Here is a 26,539-nt window from a genome sequence, read left to right on the forward strand (position 1 = left end):
CGACCAAACAATGTTGTTTGGCGGGCCCCAGGGGAAGAGCCTTCTCTGTGGCGGCCCCAGCCCTCTGGAATCAACTCCCCCCGGAGATTAGAATGGCCCCCACCCTCTTTGTCTTTCACAAATTACTCAAGACCCACCTATATCGCCAGGCATGGGGGAACTGAAACACCTCCCCCAGGCTTTTATATTTTATGTTTGGTATGTATGTGTTGTATGGTTTTCATTGCTGGGGTTTTATATATCTTTTTCTTTTAATATTAGATTTGTTCACTGTTATATTGTTTTTTATTATTGTTGTGAGCCGCCCCGAGTCTTCGGAGAGGGGCAGCATACAAATCTAATAAATTATTATTAATAATAATAATAATAATAATAATAATAATAATAATAATATATTAGACTTGTATGCCGCTCCTCTCCGAAGACTCAGGGAAGCTCACAACAACAATTAACTAGATCTGACCCTGCTTGGCTGCCAGATCTGGGCAAGGTTGGTTAAGTGCTCCTGTGAAGAGTATAGTTACCATATTTTTCGGTGAATAATAAGTGTGTTCTAAAAAGTGTGTTATAAAGTGTGTGCGTCTTATATATCGAACGCTGCATGGGGTGGGGGGAGTTGTGGGGAGGTTAGTGGCAGCGGCGGCAACCTTTCCTTAGTCCGGCGGTGGTGGTTTTTCACCAAGACGAAAAGAAGCTCAGGTGACCGCTGGGTCCTCCTAAGGCGCTCCTGAAGGTGGCAGATAGGGGTAGGGGATGATGAAGCCAAGCCCCCTCCCACCAGACAATAAGGGTGCTCCGCGTGCCTCCTCTGTCGGCTGGCTGCACAGAGCTCTGAGGGGACACCAGCCTGCTTCTCCACAGCTGCCAGACCCCACGAGGAATGACTGCAGTCACTGCAAGCATCCAACTCCCTTTTTAATCATCCTGAGATGGTTTGCTAACTTTTAACTAGAAAAATCTCACTCAGCTCCTCGTCTTTCAGAACTTTGTAAATTTACGCCATGCTACGCTGACGACTAGTGTTCTGACTGTCATTTGTTTATATGCTTATTGCCAATGCAACGGATTCAGTGGGCAATAAGAAAGGATTGAGACAAACGATCCAGGCCGCCGTGCTTGCCTTCTCCGCAGGTGGATGCGCAGAGCTCCGAGAGGATGCCCACCAACCCGCCTGCTCTTCTGCGGCTGCAGCCATTCCCTGTGGGGTCCAGCAGCTGTGGAGAAGCAGGCAGGTGTCCTTTCAGAGCTCTGCGCATCCAGCTGGGGTGACTCCAACAGGCTCCACCAGGCTTCACCCCAATCTCCCGCCTTCAGGAGCACCTTTGGAAGGGCGTGGTGATCGGCGAAGGGCATTCTGAGTGAAGCTGCCTCAGCCGGGCTGCCGTAACCCCTTGTGAGCCACAGCCATGCCTGCCCCTGCTACCCCCACTGGGCACTGCCTGAACACTGAGGCTCATGGGCGAGAAGGCAGAGGCGGCCACCCTTCTCCGCTGCAGCAGGGGATCAAAGCCCTGTAGACAGGCCAGTGGTCTTCCTGCTCGAGAGCCTGCCCAGCAGCTCCCCAAAATCAATCCCCCTGTCAGCTGCCAGCAATGGTGCACCTGGCCCGGGAGAAGCCTGCTGTGGCTGCCCAGGCGGGGTCTCATGGCTGCGCAGCTGCTTCCCCCTGAATCACATCCATATGGGCCTTGGGGCTCGTCCTTGCATCCAGTGATCGGCGGAGATGCAGGCATGTGGAGTGGGACCCATCCAAGGGTCTCTAGTGCCAAAGAAACAGCTTTTGTAGCAAAATCAATTATTTTTCAAACAGCCAATGTGCCATTCAGCACCTCATTTTCTGGGAACTCACACTCATCCCATTGTTTTGATTAATAGCAGAGAAGTATTGCATTTACAGACTTTCCTGTAAATAACATCTTTCAAATAACTTTGAAGTATGCCTGTCCTATATTTAATAGTTTCTAAATCATGGGCATCTTATGTAAGTATTGGTTAGTGTGAAGCAACAAATATTCTGGGAAGACTTCTTAGTCAAATATTTAAGCTTCCCAAATACATCCTATTAGTAATTTTTCTGTTTTATATTCATTTCCATGAATGTAAGATCAGAAATAATTCTAGGAATAATATTGCTTACACTAAACATTTACATTTTTCATTCCACCTTTATTGCTTTATCAGTAACTTAACATGGTGAACATACATAATACTTCTTCCTCCTCATTTCAAATGCAAATCATCATTGCAATATTTCCTTTGCCTCTAAGTATGCCAGTAGATAATGAAAAGACAAAATATAAGGCTTCAGGGTCTCTGGTGGATGGGATAGCAGGAAGGAAAGGGCAAGGGTCCTCAAATCTGCCAAGATTAAGGCTTGTGGATTTCAACTCCCATTCCTTTAGTTAGCATCGAAGAATTCTGGGAGTTGAAGTCCACTAGTCTTAAAGCTATCAAGTTTGAAGTTTGTAAAAATGTACATGGTTTTAAAAAGCATACATCATTGTAAAAAGTATTCTGTTACACAGGTATTTTATTAAACAATATACAGTAATATTACACCATTTGGTTTAGATTACTTTTTTCCTTGTTTTTCTCCTCTAAATTCGAGGTGTGTCTTATACAGCAGTGCATCTTATACACCGGAAAATATACGGTATATTAACCTTAGCAGAAAATGTAGATCTATATCAAGTCAACAAAGAGATTAGGCTGGCTAAAACAGCTAGGCAAAAATAAATCTATAAAAAGGACTCTGCAGTTCAACCACGAGCTATTTGGGCATTTCAGACAGATACACTACCATTACCTCTACTGAAGAAGCTTCTTGGCTAAGATGCAAAATGTTTTCAAAGGAAACCCCCCCAAAAAAGTCCATTTGCTTTTGTGAAAAACACATTTGGGATGAACTGGATAATTGAGAATCTCTATAGAAATCCCTCCACTAATTCTCAAGAAGATAATAAAAGAGCGGTACAGTGATACCTCGTCTTACAAACGCCTCATCATACAAACTTTTCGAGATACAAACCCGTGGTTTAAGATTTCTTTGCCTCGTCTTACAAACTATTTTCAAACCCACCACCGCCGCTGGGATGCCCCGCCTCCGGACTTCCGTTGCCAGCGAAGCACCCGTTTTTGCACTGCTGGGATTCCTCTGAGGCTCCCTTCCATGGGAAACCCCACCTCCGGACGTCCGTGTTTTTGTGATGCTGCAGGGGAATCCAAGCAGGGGAATCCAAGCAGTGCAAAAATGGGTGTTTCGCTGGCAAAGTCCAGAGGTGGGTTTCCCAGCGAGGGGAGCCTCAGTGAAATTGCAGCATCGCAAAAACACAGAGGTCTGGAGGTGAGGTTTCGAGGACTTCGATGTTTTTGCAATGCTGCGATTTCACTGATGCTCTCTTTGCTGGGAAATCCCACCTCCAGACTTCCGTTGCCAGTGAAGCGCTTGTTTTTGCGATGCTGGGATTCCCCTGCTGGGATTTCCCTGCAGCATCACAAAAGCACAGAAGTCTGGAGGTGGGGTTTCCCATGGAGGGGAGCCTCAGGGGAATCCCATCAGCGCAAAAACAGGCGCTTCAGCTGGCAAAAGGGGTGAATTTTGGGCTTGCACGCATTAATCGCTTTTCCATTGATTCCTATGGGAAACACTGTTTCGTCTTACAAACTTTTCACCTTAAGAACCTCGTCCCGGAACCAATTAAGTTTGTAAGACGAGGTATCACTGTATATCCAGCTTTCCAAGATTCTTTGCCTATAGCCATTCTAATAAAAACAGTTTTAGACTTGTGTGGTGTCTGTTTCTTGATTTGGTTGACCTTCTAGAGTTAAAAGTTGTTAGTTAACATAAATACATAAAGAATGGACATACAGTACTCTCCATTCCTCCTAATCTCTTCTTCCTATTACCCCCTTTTTATTTGATTCTTATGAAACTAATACTCCCTTCTTATTCTTTTCATATCCCAGTGTAAATTACTCTTTTTTATCCCAGTGTAAATCCAAATATAATCATCAATCTGTTTTTTATTTTCAGTTCCCTTTTCACATGTGTAATCTTGTTACGCATTTTTATTTTCCACCTTTGTTCTAAGGGTTCTTTATGCTCCAACTTTGTTTCTGTTTTCTTATCATCTCTAATTTCTAAGAGGTAAGTTTCTATGTCTTTGTGAATGTATTTTAATATCCCAATCAATTCCTCGTAGATACACTCCTCCATATTATCACTTTTACATGTTAAAGACTTAATTTTTTAAAAAAGCTTAAATCCATATGGTCTCTTTTTCAGTATGCCAACCTCCAAATTTAGTCTATTCCATTCCAGCCCAAAGTCTTGTTATCTTCTGTCACAAAAACAAGACTCCATCAAACAGAGTAACACAACACACAGTCCTTTCAAATCCTTTCAAACTCCAAGTTATTTTCTTGTATGCAAGTTCAATCTCCCACTGTCTGCAAATTCTAACTTTCCACAAGCTGTCACAATGTTTTATTTTAGCCAGCTGGTTTCCTGATATAACAAAACAGATCTTTTACAAAAATCACCAAAATACCTTTTCCAAATCCATTATTCTTTTGCCAATTTCTCTAGTTTTCACCAAGTCCAATTGCAAATATATCAACAATCTTCTTGGGTTTTAATCTTCATTTATTCAATACATCTCTATGGTATTCCAAATTGCTAGATAGTTGCTAATTTCCATTCTCTTTAAATTGGCCAGTCACTCACCTGACTCCAGCATATTACTTCCACTCTACTCCTGTACAAACACGTAGATCTCATCCAGGCAAACCACAATTTCTTTACTTCAATCTTTCCATTGTGAATGTCTCAGCTAATGGTGATTGGTTGCCCCTTTACAGGTGCTGGTAAAGATGATGGTGTCGGCTACCTGGGGAGTTTGCAGAGCTCTCAGACCACTGGACGGTGCTTCTCTTCTTCACCCCCCTCCAGAGGGGTTTTAGCCCAATCCGATGGATTCAGGCCCCAGAACAGCTGGAGTTTTGGCATTTCCCATAGGAGTTCTGAGGTACCAAGACATGGTACCAAGACATTGGACATGTCTTCCCAGCATAGACATATGCTATCAGTCCTAGTAAAAGTATGACAAAAAGTGACCGTGTCATCTTTCCTTTGAGTTATAATGGTAGCGAAGTTCCAGGTTAGGGACCTCAATAACAACTAAGGGAACTCCTCTAGCTTGGTCAGAAGAAAAGCTCTGTAGCAGCTAGAACTAAAAAATAAAAATAAAAATAAATAAACAGTAATTGGTGAGGCAGGGTTATGCTAGGGTTATAAAAACCCTCTGCAGTTTCATCCATGACAGATTGCATATTGTCACTCTACCCAAATATCTGTTTTATGTCCTTGTTAGCAACCAAGAAACATAGAACAATACACTTATATAAGGCTATTGTGTCCAGATGGTTTCTTACGGTTCAACCAGAGATACTTTGAAATTATACATTGAGTAGTCAATATAATATCTAGAGTTCAATAGTATGTAGCTTTGAGTACACAGCTAAGTTGTTAGGATAGGTCTTAACCTTAATGAAACCCTATGTTTCATAATTCATCATAATTCATACTCATCTGAAGTTAATACAAATAGGACTGTGATTTAAATTATTACACTATTTTGACCATCTTTATCATACATATAAACATAATCAAATTAAATGTATTAATTAATAGAGAAGATAATAATCATAGATAAAATATATAGATGTGCAGAAATGGACAGGTTGAAAATGGTGATCAAGATTAAATAACACAGAATATCATGAAACTTAGAATAAATGGTATAATTGGTTTAAAAACAAAATATAAACTATGTGATATAATGTGAAAGAACGTACAAAAATTGGAATCATGTAAATATATACAACATATATAAATATATTGTAAATTTAAACAACAATAGTAGATAATAGAATGGATATTATATAAGAGATTGGTATTGATCTGTGTAAAATTACTGTGATGTTTTTAAAAATGAAAAATTGAATTTATTTATAAATTGAATTTATTTATAAAGCATTATAAACATGCTACAAGATGTAAGATTAAGAGATAGATTTGGCTTTCAAATGGAGAGTTATATTATGATGCTGCAGCATTAACATGGAAGAGAGAATGGATTTTGTTAAGATTCAGAAGACTTTTGGTTTTGGAGGTACATGACTTACAGATAGGATGGCACACATTTTTATGGTATGGAAGAAGTAAAAGTCAAATTTATTTATTTATTTATTTATTTATTTGATTTGTATGCCGCCCCTCTCCATAGACTCGGGGCGGCTCACAATACAATAAAACAGTTCATAACAAATCTAATAATTTAAAATTGAAAATATTTTTAAAAAACCATTATTAAGCAGACATACGTACAAACATACCATGCATAAATTGTATAGGCCCTCTAATCATCTAACTTCACATGAAACTGACTATTCATAAGATAACCGAATGATATAATCCTTATAACACTGTTAGTTAAGGTCAGGAGTATGATGTAGAATTAGATTCCAGGTCTGGATGATCAATTTCATAACTCCATAGGAGTTCTTCCCAGATAGTTTATGCCATAGTTTTTTCTCTGTTGCTCATTGATCTTATTGAACCTGGAACAAAGTGTTCATTGCTAGTTAGAAAAATGGAAGTAAATATATATTTCAGGAAAGAAGTGATGAGTCATTATCCAAGGACAACCCCCCCCCCAAACACATTGATATTGGTCAACTAAAAAAAGTAATAACTAAGACTTCCAGTTCAGCTGGGCAACACGGTAGCAAGAATTTGGGGCTTTCCCAGTGTCAAGCCATGAAGAAAATACAGTATTTTCAGCCTGAGATAGCCTGCCTGTTTATTAAATGGTAAGCAGAATCATATCTATACTATTTTAAGTCTTCGGAGAGGGGCGGCATACAAATCTAATAAATTATTATTATTAATTATTATTTAAATTAGGTTTTTCAATCGAGGGATATTTTTTCTACTCTACATAAAAAGCAATTTGTTCAACTCTAATGCCCTCTCCAGTTGTCTCCCCCTTTTGAAGAGGAGAATTCACCTTAATAAAATCATTTTTGTAGAGATGATAGAAAAAAAACTATACACATCAGTATAATTATTGATGCTCTTGGAAAGCAAACTGCTGAGATTTTCTCCAGGTTTCTGAAGTTTGAGTTGATTAAAAAGAGTTATTTTAATTCTAGATAAGAAACCTACTGTTGTTGTTAATTGAAGCTTTTCTACATGGTCGTGTTGCATATTGTAACAAATTGTTGAATGGCCCAGAGGCACTAGTTGCTTCCTATTCTAGGACCATATTTTCTATGAAAGGAACTAAACAACAGTTGACAAAAAGACCCTTGATATTATTATAGAGAAAACAAGTTACATAACTTTCTCTATGGCAATGTTTTTGAAATTTTATTGAATGTAAGTTTGTTTTTATTAATTTTGGATTTTTTTAATAATATCAAGTATATACTTTTTTTCTCCTTTTCTTCTTTCTGCCTTCTCTATCGACTGCCACACATTCCTTTTAAAAACAAAACAGAATTATTTGTAATGGGAACTTTCCCAGGATCAACCAACTAATTCTGATGCACAGTAAGAGTCACTTGAAGTCTTTATGTAGAACAATAAAATACCTGCAAACAGGAAAAAGAAGTATATTGAAGTTTCTTGTTTAACACTTATGATATAACCCTTGCCTATAAATCAGGATAAACAATAGCTATTTCGAATGCTCTGATTTGTGTATTATATCACCATCATTTACTATCACATGAAATATTAATGCTGGAAGCTTTTCCAGAGCCATCCACTGAAATTGGATAGTAGTATCCCAAATTGGCATGCAAATAAAACTGATTATTGAAGGGAAAGTCAGGTGACAGTTTTATGGAGGAACTTAAGGTATTTAAGAGCTGCCAACAAGGAGAGCTCTTGTTATATAAAAATCATATCCCCCCCACCAGTGTTCCCTCTAATTTTTTTCCAGTGTGGGCGGAAAAGTATAGTGTCTGAGCGGCAGTCCCTTTGGGACTGGGTGGCATAGATGTCTAAATAAATAAATAAATAAGTAAAATGTGGGCGCACACTATCATGCATACGCGAGTTCTGACATCCATAATTCGCTCCTGCTCCTTTCTCTCTCCTCCTTCCTCTCATCTCTTTACTTTCTCTCCCTCCCTCTTTCTCTCTATCCTTTCTATCTCTCACTCTTTCTTTCTCCCTCCATCATTCCCTCTTTCTCTCCCTCCTTTTCTCTCTTTCCTTTCTCTCCCTCCCTTTCTCTCTATCCTTTATATCTTTCTTTCTCTCCCTCCTTCATTCCCTCTTTCTCTTTCCCTCCCTCCCTTTCTCTCCCTCCCTCTTTCTCTCTATCCATTATATATCTCTTTCTTTGTTTCTCTTCCTCCTTCATTCCCCCTTTCTCTCCCTCCTTTTCTCTCTTTCCTTTCTCTCCCTCCCTTTCTCTCTATCCTTTATATCTCTCTTTCTTTCTGTCCCTCCTTCATTCTTTCTCTTTCCCTCCCTCTCTTTCTCTCCCTCCCTTTCTCTCCCTCCTCTCTCTTTCTCTTTCCCTCCCTCCCTTTCTCTTTCTCTCCCTCCCTCTTTCTATCCTTTATATCTATCACTCTTTCTTTGTTTCTCTTCCTCCTTCATTCCCCCTTTCTCTCCCTCCTTTTCTCTCTTTCCTTTCTCTCCCTCCCTTTCTCTCTATCCTTTATATCTCTCTTTCTTTCTGTCCCTCCTTCATTCTTTCTCTTTCCCTCCCTCTCTTTCTCTCCCTCCCTTTCTCTCCCTCCTCTCTCTTTCTCTTTCCCTCCCTCCCTTTCTCTTTCTCTCCCTCCCTCTTTCTATCCTTTATATCTATCACTCTTTCTTTGTTTCTCTTCCTCCTTCATTCCCTCTTTCTCTCACTCCTTTTCTCTCTCTTTCCTTTCTCTCCCTCCCGCTTTCTCTCCTAGGGCTGCCTGTGCCTGCCCTGCCCGAACGGACCGTGTTCGGCATCGGCGCCCCTTTGGCAGCCCGTTTGGTGTCCCCCCCATGGATGGACATTGGGCTGGAGGCGGATCCACCCCACCAGCCCCCCTCCCCCCTCCACGGATGGACATTGGGCTGGTAGCGGATCAACCCCACCAGCCCACCCCACCCCCCATGGACGGACATCGGGCTGGCGGCGGTTCCATCCTGCCATCCCCTTCCACGGACGGACATCAGGCTGGCGGCGGATCCACCCCGCCAGCCCCCCCTTCCCCCCCCACGGACGGACATCGGGCTGGTAGCGGATCAACCCTGCCAGCCCACCCTACCCCCCATGGACGGACATCGGGCTGGTGGCGGTTCCACCCTGCCATCCCACCCCCCCACGGATGAACATCGGGCTGGCGGTGGTCCAGTGGCTCCGCAACCACCCCCTTCCATGGTAAGGGACTTACCCATCCTAGCCAGAAGGAGAAAGGGTTAAAGGGGCTGGAAGGAAAGCCCCTTTCCCGCCCCTTTCTTTCCCGCCTTTCCTCCTTTACTGTGCACTGTAACGCGGGAGATTTAAAATCTCAGCCACAGTTTGCCAATTCTAGCGCAGAGGTCGGTCCTGTGCACTAGAATTGCAATCTTCAGGGCTGAGCGTTTAAATCTCCCATGCTCCAGCGCACAACTCAGCTTTCAGGGAACTATGCCCCCCACCCAAACATGCAGAAAGAAAGTGCTGAATTATTTTAACAACATTGAATGAAGCATCTGCCATAATAATTCACACAATAGCTTTGGATAAAAGTTACCGTATTTTTTGGAATATAAGAAGCACCAGAATATAAGACTCACCTTAATTTTGAGGGAGGAAAACAGGAAAAAAGGAATTCTGCATCAGGATTAGTGGGGTCCTCGCTTTGACTCATATTTTGATAATGAACAGCACAGATCTTTTTATCTGTTCTAACAATAAAAATGAATTTTGCTTTCTAAGATTACAGAAATGTGAAGTGAATAAGAAATTACAAGCAGTCATATATGGTTGTATAATCTTCTGTGTTTTTGTATTATTAATAAAATATATTAGTAGCAGATATTCCTTGATATTTCAGAATCCACTTTTGTTGCATAAGATAAATTTCAGATTCCAGCTATGGAAGTGGCCAGTTTACTTGTATAACTAAATTCCCCAAGAAAAGCCTCCTCAGGAAGTACTAGGAAAACACTAAGCACCTATTCTTCATATCTTTAATCAGACTTTCTGTTTTATGCATGTGTTGACATTTTTTTCTGCAGAAATTGAGATGGAAGTTAACTAGAGTGGATGGGGTGAGGTATAATTTTCATGGAGGCAGAAGACAGACTTGGCTCCATTCCCCAAATGCCCCAATCTTCTTACCTATAGCCATAGGCATTGAAAGCCAGGCTTTCTCACAGCAAGGCCCAATAGAGAGGCAGCACATCAGTCCTCCTGGACCTGCCATTTCCTACACATGCTACCAGGCTTTCCAGCAATCCCCTGTGGCTTGGCTGCTTTGGTCAAGCCTGAATCCCAAAGCAGTCCAGGGAACTGCGTTGAGGGCCTTTTAAAAGAAAGCATTTTCAGGTGGCAGATTCCCTTCTCCAATTGCAAAAAGGTGCCTAAATTGTGAGGATTATACAAGAAAGCAATTTCAGCTGAAGGATTCCCTTTCGTTTTTGGGGAGGGGAAATCCTTCAGCTGGAAATACTTTTCTGCTTTCCTCTACGGTCCTCATGTTTCAGAGAGAGGGAATCTGATGAAAACGCTTTCATTTAAAAGGCTCTCAACACAGTTCCCTGGACGGCTTCGGCATTCAGGCTCCAACCAAGGCAGCCAAGCTGCAGGGGCTTGATGGAAAGTCCAGTAGCATGTTTAGGGAATGGCAGGTTCAGGAGGACTGATGTGCTGCCTCTCTATTGGGCCTTTCTGAAAGGAAGCCCAGCTTTCAACGCACTTTCCTAGGATACTTCAAAAATCAGTCTCCATGTGGAAGTGATGATCCTCGTCGCCTGGAACCAACTGAAAAGGCAACATGCGGAAAGTGTGGGCAGGGCTATATTCAGAGTATAAGACACACCCAGATTTTCACCTTCTTTTTTTGGGGGGGGAAAGGTGCATCTTATACATATGTTTGGTAACTTGGGTGGAAGTCCAGGCTACTCAAAAGAAAACAATACAATAAAAACTCCCCAAACTCCCAAATTCTTCTATGTCCTCCTGAAAAGTGATCAAGAAACTATAATGCCTTTGTAGGACTTTACAGAACTTTATAGAATCTTGACCTTGACTGGAAATAATATCTACTGTCATAATATGAGCAATGTGCCAATTATTCAAGCCATCACAATTGCTACATATCTTTGGAATTATCTATGATCCAAAAATCAAGTAGGTCCCCTTAAATATTATTGAGATTTTAGGACCGGGGCATCTCAATGTGAGATAAGCCAGAATGTCACTGTCTTTTTGTTCAAATGAAAATATTTTTTTTATAATGAATTGACAACAAAAATCATTGGAAGCAGTGTTTAAAAAGCCTTGTGGAATGACATGCCTGCTATACAAAGTAAACAGTCATAAGACATTTTACTAAGTGTCTTGCTAAGCAAGGAATCCAAAAATCCAATCTGTTCCTAAAGATCCCACAGTCTGGTTTTATTGACTTTCTGAAATATAGAAGTCTTGGGGATAATCTAATCTCCATGATAGTGCTTTTTCAGGCAAAGGAGCAAAAACAGGAAAGGCTTGCCTCCATGGTCTCATGGTGATGATACTTGGAATAAGGAGCCAAAATGAGACCCAGATTATACCAGAAGATGGATTGAGGCAGTGGAATGTCATGTATGCTAGGAAGCTCCCTGTGTTAGTGATAGATTTTTCTCCATGTCTTCTTAAATAGGATCAGACAGCTATAGCTATCAGATTGAGGACTGTCAGCGGACCTCAGAGTTTAATAATAAAAAATAGCTGGTTTTTGTGTTTGCAGATTTTTCTGTCGGCGTGTTTCAACCGCCTGTAATTACAGGGTAATTAGTCCAGGAAGACACACACCACATGATAAAAGGAAAACCCAAAAGTTTTTATAAACAGAAAAACAGAAACAGCTCCCTTTTTAAATGTCAAAGGAATTTTCTGGTACACACAAGGTTAAATGCAATCCAATTGCTCACCCAATAACTGGGCAATTGAGTCCAATTCTAAAGTCCAGAGAGTCCACACACAATCTTGAACAGCACAAAAACCACGCTCTTGACGAAACAATGAATCAGATAAATTGCCATGAGGCTAAAACACCAAGCTGCACTTTTATCTGTAGCACTAATTACAGAAGCCCCACCCAACCACAAGTGGTCTCATTTTCTCTTGTAATAATCCTTTATCTCTTGTAATAATCCTTCAGTTGTTGTCTCCTATGCATCACTCTACGCATGCGTGGATGTGTCACTAATTCTTGTTCAGAATCCAGGGATGATACAGATGATTGATCTCCTCCTGGGCTGTCTGCCAAACCCTCCTCTTCCCTGTCACTCACGCTTCCTTGGTCAGAGGAGGCTTCGTCACCACATTCCATTGGGAGCAAAACAGGCCTGTGGCATGTGGATGTCTCCCGCACATCCACCTGCACATTCCTTGGGGCAGGAGCTGGGCCAGAGCTAACCACAACACAGGGCAGTTCAATTCTTCCTATTATAATATACCAGGGTTGTCATCCAAAAGCTTTGTTTTTAATGATTAAATAATTGCAAGAACTTAAGCGTGGAAAGTATCCTTAGCAAAACGTTTTCGACATGAGCAAAGTTATAGAATATGTTTTCAGTATTAGGAAGAACTTGGAGTGGATTTTTTTTCTTTTTTTGGTGGCTTTTAGTCATGCACTTCTAAACAGAGCATATTACAAATAGCGCTGAATGTGGATGTTTTTTCCTGCTGGCATGCAGTCGGCTAATGGGATTTCAGAAAAGAGCATGAACTCTCATCATATTAATATTTAACAAGGCAATAAACATGACTTGTTCAAAAGCTCAAGGCTGACAGAACTCTCAGTGGCTATATCCTCTCTTTTCAACTGACAGTGATTTTATGCTACATACTATTGGCTCCGTATGATGAGGTTGTATATCCATGTATACATTCCTTGTGTGTAAGTTTGTGTATTAAATGCATTTATAGCCTATTAAAATGCATAGAACCATTGTAATTTCCTCTCCTTGAGTTTTCAATATTGTAAAATGCATTCAGTTGTGTCTATACCAAGCTATTGAAAACATATACCACTTTTGCTCTTCCTCAAACTTGAGGAAGAGGGATGAGGAGGGGAAATGTAACATACAAAGCATCTTGTATATTGCTTTGTATCTTGAAAGAAGGGTATATATTGCTAACATTTCATAGGATTAATGGATTGTTGAAAACAATGCACAACTTCAAATATCTCATCGCTGGAAAGATGCTAAGATTATAAAAAGTTCACATATTCTGTTTGTTGATGCCAGTGTTGTAATGACTGGAGAAGGGGCATTGGTATACACTGATATGCCCTTTCTCAAGGGGTGAAGCTAGCCTCCAAATATGGGTTAAGACCACCCTATGACCAATGAAGACTGAATTTGTATTTTTTAAAAGTAGAGCCACTTCCTGTAATCCCCTTCTTTAGATGAAGGACATGAACAGATTCTGCCTGCAATTTTCCTCTGTATGTTACCGATGGCTTCTGCCTTCTCTAAATGTTCAGACCTCAAGCAGACTAGTAGCTTGGGTGGCCTTGTAGGTTAGCTGCACCCCTTGAGAAAGGGCATATCAGTTTATACCAATGCCCCTTCTCCAAGCTGGGTGGAGCTAGCCTCCAATTATGGGACATACCAAAGAAATTTGCCACTCAACTTGGCAGGCTAGTTAGGTGTGCTTGAGATCCCTCTGCCTCTACTACCCATTGTTACATGCTTCGATTGAATGCTGCTTCTTTGGAAGTGAAAGTGTCTATCTTGTAGCATCTAACAAAGGGAGTTAGGGATGCCCACGTGGCTGCCCTGCAGATTTCGTCAATGGGAGCTCTGGTTGACCACACTGCCATGGTTGCTGTGCTGTGGGTAGAATAGGCCATGATACCCCTGGGTTTAGGGAGCCCCACTCATTGATAGGCCATGGTGATGGCCTTCTTAATCCAACCTTCCATCATGGAGGAAGAAGTTTTATGTCCTTGAGAGGCGGGATGAAACGATAGGAATGGAGCCTTGCTTTTAACTTACCGGAATTTGATACTCAGTCAAATACCATGCTTCTTAAAAAAGGCAGTTAATACATTATTACAAAATTACTGCTATTTACTAAAAAGCAAGCCTCTGACTATCACAAGTAACATTTGTGCATATATGACTAAGCCTCTATATTGCAAATCTTCTCAATACTGCATTTATTGATGAAATAAAGGCAATTAATGTGAACTTCACTAGTTCAGCTGTTATTTTAGAAATATTTTCAGGCTTACTTTGCTTTATTCTATTGATATATAAAATATTTGCCAACTAGAGCAGAAGAAAATAAAACATAAAATATGAAGTTTAAAATGTTTTAAATTTTCCTTATATCTGCTTTCTTTTCCATTTTTCTTCCACCTTCTTTTTTCTTCTTGATGTTCAGTGTTATTTTTTGCACCATTTTTCTTTTTGCCTTTTTGTGTTAGCTTGTATTATTTTTTTACCTTTATTTCTTAAAATTTTAAATAAAATTATATCATATTAACTGTTTTGAATTTATTTTCACTAAATCCTAAATGATAAATCTATGCCATTACAGAGGAAATATGACATCTTGTTTTGCATCCCATTTCTGATTATACATATAATCAGAATATATAAATATATAATCAATATATATATTTAAATGAAGAATATGAATACTAATTGGTTAATTCCAGGTATGCAAATAATTCATGGCATAATGATACAATCAAAATGTCTATTTCTTTTGTAATATATCAAAAACTTCCAAAGGATGTATTGTAATGCTGGCTTTTGAGTCTTGAGTTTCTATTTATTATATTCTTCAATAGAGATGCTTAAAATTTTCATCTACTACATTTATGAATATAGTTTTATTGCAACATCAATTATTTTATTATAGGGGCGGCATATAAGTCCAAAGAGTAAATAATAAATAATAAATTTTAAGGATGGAAGACCTGACTTAATGATCTCTTCCCATATGCTTATTTAGATTAATATAAAATCAGTATTTTCTATAGTTTTCAAATATATCCTGTGTGGGTAATTTGTGAGATTATGAGCAATGCAGTGTTTAGATATAAATTGCCTCATATCTATAACATGATTTGGGACAGATTGCATCATCTTTTTCAATCATTCAGTCCCGTCTGACCCTTGGCAACTCTCCATGTGATATTTTTGGTGATGTTGGTCAAGGACTTCTTTGTTATTTTTGCAGTGCATGGGGTATATAATAGTCATCTCTAGTACCTTAGTTCAAATGTGTCCACCCTTCTTTTAACTGCCTCTTTTAGAGTCCAAATTTTGCAGCCACAAGTACTAATTGGAAAATTATTTTGTTTAACTAATTTACATTTGGTTGGGAGGCCTATATCTTTACTCTTCCGGATGTTATTTATGCGGACATTACAGTTCTTCCAAGATTTCAAGGCTGCAATCACCATGTTGGTCAATTTTGAAGCTCCGAAAGATAAAATCCTTTACTATTTTAGTGATCTCATTATGAATCTACACTTTGACCCTTGTGTCCTCAAGTGCAGAATGTGAAAATATGCAAATTCAAGAGATTGATTGTATATTTTACCTCCAAGTACACAATTAAGTAACAGGTCATTCAACCTCTTTCAGGCTGCAAAAGAACCATGATAGTGCTTGTCGCAGAAAAACACTATGAAATCTGTTCAGCCCAGATCAGAAGAAATATGTTGGAAATACTTTTTGCTGGTATTTCACACCATACAATCTGAATTACACTAGTTACTTAATGAAATAAAACTGGATTGCTGAAGAAGAATTAAAGGAAAAGATTGTATGACAGGAATATAAAATTATTTTTAAATGTTTGATAGAAAAATTTTGATCAAAGATCCAACATTTTAAGACACTATAGGTCTCCTGAGTCAATGTTAACCATAGTTTGGTTATTTTATTTGTTCTGTAGAATTATACATTTCCTAAAAGATTTATCAGTTTCTTATCAGTAGCACCATTTTAGACACATCCAGGGGTGGACTGCTGCCTGGACCAGGGGTGGGGAGGAAACACATTGGGGTAGCAAAAATGGAGCTCCACCCCAGAGCACTCAATTTGCACTGAAAGATATTTAATAAGCACACCCATAGTGTGGTAGTAAAACTTTTGGTAGCCCTTCACTGGATACATCAAAATTTCAGGAAACAGTAAAGATAGATGATAGATAGATGGTAGAATATAGATAGACAGACAGACAGACAGACAGAGATAGAGATAGATAGATACAGATATAGATATTGATATGGATGGATGGATGGACGGACGGACGGACGGATGGACGGACAGACAGACAGACAGACAGACAGACAGACAGACAGACAGACAGACAGATATAATTACATACATTTTTTACTAAGCATTTTATCAGGGAATTCTAGTACAATGCTATCTCAGTACTCATAATTTATTGTTTCTGGGAAGTTCAGTGAATACAAAAAATGATGTGTACTGAACAAATTTTTCTTATAAGGAACAATGTAGTGAGTCACAAGGCAACCTATACTGAGAAGTCTACCTTGTGCATTGAGTGCCAAACAAATGAGGAGCACTGGCACAACTTTTTTGCGTTAAAATGAGTTGAGTACCAAATTTGATGAGCTTCAAAGCAGTCAAGTACCAAGGTAACATGGAACATTGATACTTGAACAATTTAAGTGCCTTAAGAATGAAAAAAAGAGAGGTGATAATATAACAGAATTTCTGAATTGGCCAAGGTGTTTAAAGAGATTAAAGTAGTGAAACAAATAATCTCATACCTACTGTATTGTCAAAATCTCCCAAAAGTGACTGAAGGTGTTTCAGAGGTGATTGATTTTTTTTCTTAGCTTGATTAGCAGATTTATTATTTACTTGCATTCTCAGAAAGCTGAGGATAAGAAATATAAACAGGTTTGAAAAATACATAAAACCTATACCGTTTATTAATGATTAAAGTAGAACAAAATTGCTAGTCATTATACCATTATAAGCTATATAACCTGCTGAAATTGCAAAGATTACTTTGAAAGTTGTTTTCTACTTTGGGAATAATTTGTGAACTACTTCTAGCTAAAAAAGAGCCACACAGTTATATCAAACACTGACAAGATATATATAAAAAAATCAAAAGTGGTAATATGCAGCATTCTCTCAGATTTCAAAAGCTACTAATCTCCTGAAAGAAGCTAAATGAATAAAACTGTATTTTCAGAGTATCATTTCAAGAACCTGATTGATTTTCTGTATTTCAACAGAAAGAGACACAAAAGAAGATGTCTGTGGCACTTACAAAAGAATTTATAGCATCTTTATATAAAACATTTCTTTAAGAAAAATGAATCTTACTGGCATTGGGTGTCCACATTCATTTTAGAGATTCTGTCAAATATTTCAACCACAATTTCTACTTTTTAGTTTTTTATAGATGCTAGAACTCAATAATCCCTCTCTTAAATGAAATGTTATGCTAATCATTCTCAAGGACTGTGTGCAATTTAAAGTAATGAAATACGTAATACCCAAACACAATATTATTAAAAAACCCTCCTGTTTTCTTTCATAAAAATAGTTCTTTTCTAGGGCAAGTTTTGGAGGGAAATTATTTAGAGGAAAAGGAGAATGTTATGTTGAAGAATAATTTGATATCACAATAAATGAGCTTCTAAAATGATTTTTTTAAAAAAAATCATTAGCAGCAATAAAATATTGAAAAAATCTTTCTCTCTCTCTCTCCCTCTTTCCTTTCCACACACACTCTCCCTCCCTCCCTCCCTCCCTCCCTCCCTCAGAGCAAGACCAAAGGTAGGTGTGAGAGAGTCAGCAAGGTTTCATATTATATCACATAATTCAATTTCATTTCCATCTATAAAGTAAATTTTCATGTACAAATTTGTTAGTATCAGAAGTATTTCAAATCTTCAAAATATCCTGTGGTGCCACCACTGCTCTATTATTAAAAATATGTATTTATCTATGTATGCATGTGTATATATTAGTGGTGGGTTACAATTTTTTTTACTAATTATTCTGTGGGCGTGGCTTGGAGAGCAAGGCAGGAGAAAGATACTGTAAAATCTCCATACTCACCGCATTCCAGGGGAAAGTTACTGCAAAATCCCCATTTCCTCCTGATCAGCTGGGAATTGGGAGGCATAGAATAGATGGGGCAGGGCCAGTCAGAGGTGGTATTTACCAGTTCTTTTAAATTCTCAAAATTTCTGTTACCAGTTCTTCCTGTTGGCAGCTCCCAATCGGGATGAATGCCACTGCTGCTGCCGCTGCGCAGGACCCAGCTCTGTGGCTGCTGGCTAGCTGTATCGACAAAGGCACCCCATTTAGTCCTACCCAGGAGCTGCCAGAAGGAAGAAATCTGGAACTAACCGGGGTGCCTTTGCCGATAAAACCAGCCACGGGGTTGGGTCCTTCATGTCGGTGGCGTCAGCATCCATTCCGGCCAAGAGCCTCTAGTGGGAAGAAATCCTTTCCTTCCTGCAGAATTCCTTCCTTTCAGGTGGGATGGACTGCCGCCGTCACGCAGGATCCAGCCCTGTGGCTTCCGGCTGGCTGCATTGGCAGAGGTGCCCCAGTTAGTCCCAGATTTCTTCCTTCTGGCAGCTCCTGCATGGGACTAAATGGGGGGCCTTTGCCGATGAAACCAGCCACAGGGCTGGGTCTTGCATGGTGGCGGCGGTCCATCCCATCTGGGAGCTGCCAGCAGGAAGAAATTCTTTCTTTCCTGCAGGATTTATTCCCAATGGTGCTCCCAGGTGGGACGGCTTTGGCCCATGACTCTGCACATGTGCAGGAAATTGAAGGATGGGCATGCATGCACACAGCCCTGTGCCCACATCCGCACCCCGATCTCGAGCGTTCCAGTAGGGCCGCAAATGGCTGCTTAACTGATTGCATCTAATGGTAGCTGTAAATATATCACTGCTGCTAAACTTTACAAATGTTTATCACTACGTTATCTCAAAAGGAAGGCAATGCAATATTAGATTTTTCCTTCATAACCTTTGGGTTTTGTTTTTTTAAAAATGAGACAAATATTATTAGTTTATTAGTGCAAATAATTCACTTGCATATAAACTTGCTAGCATCTCTGATAACTACAGTTTTAAAAAGCATTTCCACAAAGATTAGAAAGAAGCAAAATTGGAACAAGTAAATTTTCATAAATATTAAAATTTATCTTCCTTTTACAAGCCATTCGCACAGCGAAAGAATACATACAATAAAATTTGTTATTTCTAAAATTGAAGCACATTATGTGAATCTTGCATAAATTTTTCCTTGACTGTTATACAAAAATGAGGAAAGTACAAATTGCATTTACCAATTGTATGCCCATTTAGTGAAAAATGGCTAGATTTCAGTAGGTTATTTTGCGAAAAACTATGGTTCATACAAAAAATATATTCTTCTAGTAAGGTCAAACTGTAATGACTAATAAGATAGTAAAATAAACAGCCACAGCCATTTTTTGCTACTCTGAATGGTTCATTGTATAAACCCAAACAACCATGTACACCTTTGGACACTATAGACAAATAATATTTCTATTAATTTTATAAAAAATCTAGGGAATTAAAGAAATAATAAGAATGAAGATCAGCATAGGGATAATATAATTATAATATATATAAATCAATTTCAAAATTACTTCATGAATAAAACATTTTTAAAAAACTTGGTAGATAGAGCAATGATAAAATCCTACATTACACACAGTTGAACATTAAACGGGTCTAATGTACATTGTTTCCCCCCAATTCATAGATTCATTTTCCCCAAAGGATATATACATATACATATACATATATATATATATATATACATATAGACACACCTATTTATTCTGTTTTTTTCTTTCTTTGAGAAAGTAATGTTGAGCAGAAATATGATTTAATTAAAAATGCTATGTATTAAATATATCATTGGTCTTTCATATAAGCACTATTCATTTTGAAAATGTATTATGGTTTTATATTATATTTTTTGTATTTTATGTATTATATTTTTAATATGATTTTCAAGAATTTTTATTTTAGAATCAATTTAAATTCTTTTAACACACTCTCTCTCTCTCTCTCTCTCTATCTATCTATCTATCATCTATGAAAAGGTATCATGAAAATATTCTTCAAATGGGGCAGTTTTAGATTGCGAAACATGAGCAGTTGTGGAGGTTTGAAACTCTTACTATAACCACAACAAGATTATTCAGATGTTTTTTCTATATGAACTTATAAAACTACACTGTAGCACATCAGCATTTATTGACTCCATCCAATGTTAGTTCAAAGGATTGTTATATAGAAAACTGCAACCTGAAATACTTTCACTGGAGATAACAATACTGCAATCACTGCTAGCTCTTTTCCCTGACTAGGATAACCCTCTTGTGATAAAGCAATTGAACCATGCATAATATTATGTATTTAATTTAGTTGCCTGAATGACCTCAGACCACCACCACCACCAAGAAAATGAATTGGATAAGGAACGTTTCATACTTAATAAGATATTTCCCCTAAACGATATACCTTTATTCTCATGATTATTGGAATATCTGGCACCATTCCTAATAAAATGAGTATTATAAGGAAGAAAATTATGAACCACTACATCTATTTAAGTTGTCATGTCTCCAGGGAAACTGGTGCAGATTCTATAAAATAAAGTTAATGGAAATAATATATTTGGCCAAATAGAATGATATGCATTTAAGCCCCCGTGACTGTGAAAATCATCTTTCTCAAAGAATAGAACTATGATTGAAATTGAGATGCAAGAAAATTGCTTCAGAAAATGAATAGTTCAAAATAAAAACATAATAATAGCTTTCAAACTGATAGATTATTTGTCTTATTTTTATAATTCAATTCTCTGCTGTGTATTGTGTCATAAGGGCCATCGAAATCTCTATGATTTTTATATACTTACACAGTCATGTCTATTACCATCAAGAGGAGGGATGAAATACTGTTTTAACTATAGATGCAATTGCCCACTGTTTTCAAAACATTTATGTAAAGGAATCATATGCCTCACACAAACTCATAGAAACAAGGCTGGCTGAGCACATGATGACAGAAATGGAACAAATGCATGTTGCTTTGCATTTTAATTTTCAGGAGCAGAAAAGGTATAATAAACAATCTAGGAGATCATCAGTCTCAAATGTTCCAGGACAGTGTTTTCACCTTGAAAACAAAAGCAGATGGAAAATTGAAGCAATGTTTTAGTCTCCTTACCCTTTTTATGAAGAATCAAGAGTTGTGGCAGTTTTAGAAGGTTAGAAAAGACAACCATAAAGCAATTTATTGGGCTCAACAAAACAGTGAATAAGTAAAAGAGATAATATCCACACAAAGTCGATTCTGGAAAGTATTGACAGATAGAAGGTATCAAAGTTGGAGGAAGATAATTCTAATTAAGTTTGTCAAGAAGTCCATCATGGAATATGTGAAATCATTTTCTAAAGGAAGATGGCAAATTACTTTCATGTTTAGAGCAATTGAACTCAATGCCTAGAGTTCACTAGAACAGTGTTTCCTGACCTTTTTTGAGCTGCGGCACATTATTCATATTTTCAAAATCCTGGGGAACACTGAACGGGGGGGAGGGGCAGCTAAAGAAAAGTTTTGACAAAAAAATCTTCCTCCATTTCGCTCTATTTCTCCCTCACTCTTTCTCTCTCTTCCTTCCTTCCCTTCTTTCTCTCCATCCCTCTTTCTTTCTTCCTCTCTTTTTTGCTCTTTCTCTCTCCCTCCTTCCCTCCCTATATGTCTTTCTCTCTCCCTTGCTCTCTCTGCTCTCTTGCTATCTCTCTTTCATTCTCTCTTTCTTTCTCTCTCTTTCTCTGTCTCTCTTACTATCTCTTTCTCTCTCTCTGTCTCTCTTTCTCTGTCTCTCTTTCTCTCTCTCTTGCTAGCTCTCTTTCTTTCTCTCTCTTTCTCTTTTTCTGTCTCTCTTTCTCTCTCTCTCTCTGTCTGTCTCTCTTGCTATGTCTCTTTCTTTCTCTCTCTCTCTCTGCCTCTCTTTCTCTGTCTCTCTTTCTCTCCCTTCTTTTCTTCTCTGTGGAGGCCGGCGAAGGTTTTTCTTATTTTAAATGTTCCGGGTGGCAGGGGGATGCGGAGCCCGCACGCACACACCCCCGACATTCCAAATCCTGCCTCAGCTGTGAGAAGAACGCCTGCCCCGCCTGTCCTGTAGCCCTTTCGCTGACAGCCTGGGACAAAAGCGCTCGGTGAAGGGACTGCAAGAGGGGCCGGGCGGGTATTAGCAGCCGGATGAGGAGGACGAGAAGCCGCTGCAGCCACCCCAATCCCCCCCCTTCCCTGGGTACCTTCCAAAGGCCCCTGGAAAAAGGCAGGAGGTAGCAACGAGGCGCGAGGACAAGCAGGCAGCTTGGCGGAGGGGAAGCGCTGAGGGGCTCTCCTCCTTCCCCACCCCCGCGCTTCTCTCCCGCCCTGGCTTTTGCTTCGCCCGCAGATTTTCCCGCAGTTCAAAAGGAGGCAAGAGGTGGCCTGGATGAAATTGCAGGGAAATCGTGGGGCAAAGCGAAAGCCAGGGCGGACTCGCAAAGGCGGACTTAGGCTGCACGAGGAGAAAGAGGCGGAGGGAAAGAAGGCAATGGCAGCGGGACCTGCAGCTCAGTGGGCGTCTCCTCGTGGGATGGAATCCTCTCTTTCTCATGCTACTCCCACCATGGCTGCGCACAGTCCTGGCGCCCCTGGCTGAAGGTCGTCCTGTGGCTGGCCTTGGGCTTTACGGTTGCTTCCTGGTTCCCTCTCCTCCCACCGCCTGTGTCTACCGCCAGCGCCTCATTCCTTGGGCCGGAGCTGCCGCTTCCTTCCAGGCAGCCCAGCCACGCTGCCGTAGAAAGTGCAGAAGTTATTGCCGCCGCCTCTGCCTCCACTCAGGGAGCCATCGTGGTTGAGCTGAGTGAGAGGAAAAGGCGCGGTGACCACAGTGGCTCCCTGAGTGGAGGCTGAAGCGGTGGCAATAACCTCTGTGCTTTCTACAGCAGCGTGGCTGGGCTGGCCGGAGGGAAGCGGCAGCTCCCACTCGAGGAACTCACGGCAACGGCTGCCGGCTTGGTGGGAGGTGACGGCGGGAGACCCAGGCGGTGGGAGGAGAGGGAACCAGGAAGCGACTGTGAAGCCCAAGACCATCCACAGGACGACACTCAGGCAGGGGCGCCAGCAGCGCCCCGCCCAGCTGGAGCTTCCCTAGGAGCTTCGCGGCACACCGGTTGGGAAACACTGCACTAGAAGAACACTAGAAAGAAAATGCTGAAAGTAGGAAAGAAGTGAATTTAGGAAGAAAGAAGAAGAATGATGGGAAGAAATAAGTGTGAGACCTAAGTAGAACAACTGCAAAAGAATATTGAAAGAGTTTACAAGAGAAAGATAATAAAGAGTTAGAAAAAAAGTGAATGGAAGAATTTATTTTTTGACTAGATGCAAATTCAGAAAGAGAGAGCTTCAAGGTCAAAAGTGGAAATTTAACCATAAACATTAAGATGTTTTAGAAAAAATGTCTAGAAATAAAGTTGAACAAGTTTTAAAACTGTTAGGGTTTTAAATACAGTTAGACTGATACAGAATTTAAACAGCAAGGATGTGAGTGAGAGGAAAACATGACATTTTGCAGAAGTGAATTTAATATAAAACAGATTATAAAAACATTGTCAATTAACAATTGTAATGTGTTTAAGATCATTGCTGAGACCTTATGAAATTGCCTGAAACAGTTTGATGTATGTGAGTTGAGCAATTTCTTGCTCAATTATGCTATTTTCCAAAATGGTCACTGAGGTCTGCCCTAGAATATCATTGGAGGTTAAAAGGCTCTGATATTACTTTGTCTTTGAGTCCTGAAATAAAATTTGTAGGCTAATATTCCATTAAAACAAACATAGTCAAGTAATCTCTTTGCATTTTCAGCTATTCATTTTTCTTTTTCTTTGGAAATGTAAATCATACATTACTGAATAACTGCTGAATTTAGAACATTTTAATTAATTAATCTAATTAGAGATGTTCATCATTATGACAGCAATGGAAATAACTGGATCCATAGAATTTTTGCAATATGACTAATCTCTATGCATTTCCTAGCACCCATTTTCTTTCACCTGAAACTCCGTGTAAGTCTGTAAAATTGGATTGGGGAAAAAAAGCTTAGTCTTCAGTGGCCCAGTTTGATATCATTCATATCATATATCAGATAGCAGTGGTGGCTAGAAGAGCCTTTACACAGCTTTGTGTTGTTTGCTAGTTGTACCTGTTCCTTGTTTGGAGAGCTCACTCATTCCCTAGTCACCTTCTATTTGGATTACTGTAGTGTACTCTACATGGGCTGTCCTTGAAGGGTACCCAGAAGCTAGTGCAGAATGATGCTAGACTCAGTTATGTGTGCCTCTAAAATGGATATGTTATACCTCTGTTCTTACAATTTCCTTAATTGTCAGTTTGCTTTCTGATGCAATTCAAGGTGCTGGTTTTAATTTTAAAGCCTTAACATGGTGTAGCTCCAGATTATTTGACTTTTCTTGTTCCTGGTCACATTTATCTATTCCATAAGATCCAGGTTGAGGGATATGTTGCAAACCCATCAGATAAACAGCTTCATCTGATGGTAGCAAAATAACTTAGCTTTTCTACTGTGACTGTTCTGGAATAAGCTCAACTTTTCCCAGTCAGATAACTCAGCACAATGAGATATCCCAGATCATTTTATTACAGGAATTCTCACAATAACTCACAGTTATGATGCAATTCTTCTGTAGTATAATCTTTCCCATTATGCAGGTAAAAAGAGATTGAATTGACCCCGGCTCTAGGTGTAGCATCTACATGTTGGCTGGCTTAGTGAGTGAAGACAAAAGACCTTCTGGAATGTTCTCTCTAATTACCCCTCATCCCGAGTCAAAGCCAATAGGAATACACAAATGTGGTCACATATAAAACTACATTACCCAGAGTGCAATTTCACTACATTTCCCCTAATGCAATATCTTAAAGAGACATGCCTAAATACAGTCCAACTATCTCTGTCTCTGGGGACAGCACAGTGACTCTTACCTTTTAAAACATTGTTCCACCATAGATGTGAAGTTAACCTCATCCTTGTTAGCTTTTCAAAAGGCTCCAAATGTGTAGTTGTTCCAGCATCCTTGATGCTCCCATGAACAATCTGGAAGGTGATTACATTGTGTTTAGATGAGTGTTCCACAGTAATATATTTCTATTATCTTACATATTTTGTTTTATTTTTAAAGAGTTTTAATAGTTGTAAACTTCTAGAACATATTAGTGAAATGGGTGGCTAATGCTTAATGATAGATAACTAACTAACTAACTAGCCAACTAACCAACCAACCAATTAACTAACTAACTAACTAACTAACTAACTAACTAACTAACTAACTAACTAACTAACTAACTAACTAACTAACCAACTAACAAACTAGTGCAGCCTTCACAGAATAATTAGCATACTTCTTTTTCTTATCTATTCATTGTGACAATATGTAAAGAAATTTATTTATTCTTAGCTTCTCTCACCAACTTCAGCCATTCAGATTCTCTTTGTTAACATCAACAATGCAATTCTGTACCTGATTTGAAACTTGTCCACATATATTAGATGTATCTTTCTTTTTAGATCTCCAATAATCATTTTTGCTGTACCATTTCTATGCTTTAATTGCTCTGAATTTATTGAAATGCACGTTTTTCTTATCTAAGATATCCATGAGAACATGAGAGCATGAGAAAATACTAAATGAGCCCAGGCCTACCTGGCCAGAGTTTTCTCTTACTTTATCACCAGCTGGAATATTTAGAAAGCCCATTATTGCTTCCATTTACCTAGTATTTAAAGATGGACGATCCCAATACCTGAAAAATGTTTGGTTAAATAGCCTTAAATTGAAGTATAGTCCAACCTTTCTATTAAATCTCTTCATTTCTCCACATTTTAATTTAGCTTTGAAAACTCTGAAGTCAGCCATGTCTATGGCCACTATTGATTTATTCTGATAAATTGTCATTTGTAGGATATGCAGTTAAAATGCAGGTAAGGACATTTAGTTTAGATTACTCCCAGATAATCTAATATTTCACAGCACATATGTTTGTTGATTTAGCTGAGTTAGTGAAGAATTTCTTTTTATTAATCTAAAGGATAAGTTTTTGTAGTACTGTATACTAATCGCATATGTCTATCTAACAATAAAGAGAATGTGATAAGTTAAAATATTAAATACCCAAATTTGGAATATCT

The 26,539-nt window shown here is 39.1% G+C and overlaps 1 protein-coding gene across 1 annotated transcript in view; it reads right to left on the reverse strand.

The window, feature by feature from the left end:
• Positions 1-26,108, reverse strand: part of TMPRSS15 (transmembrane serine protease 15) — a 128,679-nt gene extending 102,571 nt beyond the window's left edge. Inside the window, exons 1-2 of the mRNA XM_070751550.1 lie at positions 26,055-26,108; positions 25,336-25,447 (exon numbers count right to left, since the gene is read on the reverse strand). Of these exons, the coding sequence (XP_070607651.1) occupies positions 25,336-25,447; positions 26,055-26,108 (166 nt within the window). The remainder of the gene's footprint in view (positions 1-25,335; positions 25,448-26,054) is intronic.
• Positions 26,109-26,539: the final 431 nt, after the last annotated feature.

The sequence above is a fragment of the Erythrolamprus reginae genome, chromosome 4 (genome assembly GCF_031021105.1).
Source record: "Erythrolamprus reginae isolate rEryReg1 chromosome 4, rEryReg1.hap1, whole genome shotgun sequence".
NCBI classification, from domain to species: Eukaryota; Metazoa; Chordata; class Lepidosauria; order Squamata; family Dipsadidae; genus Erythrolamprus; species Erythrolamprus reginae.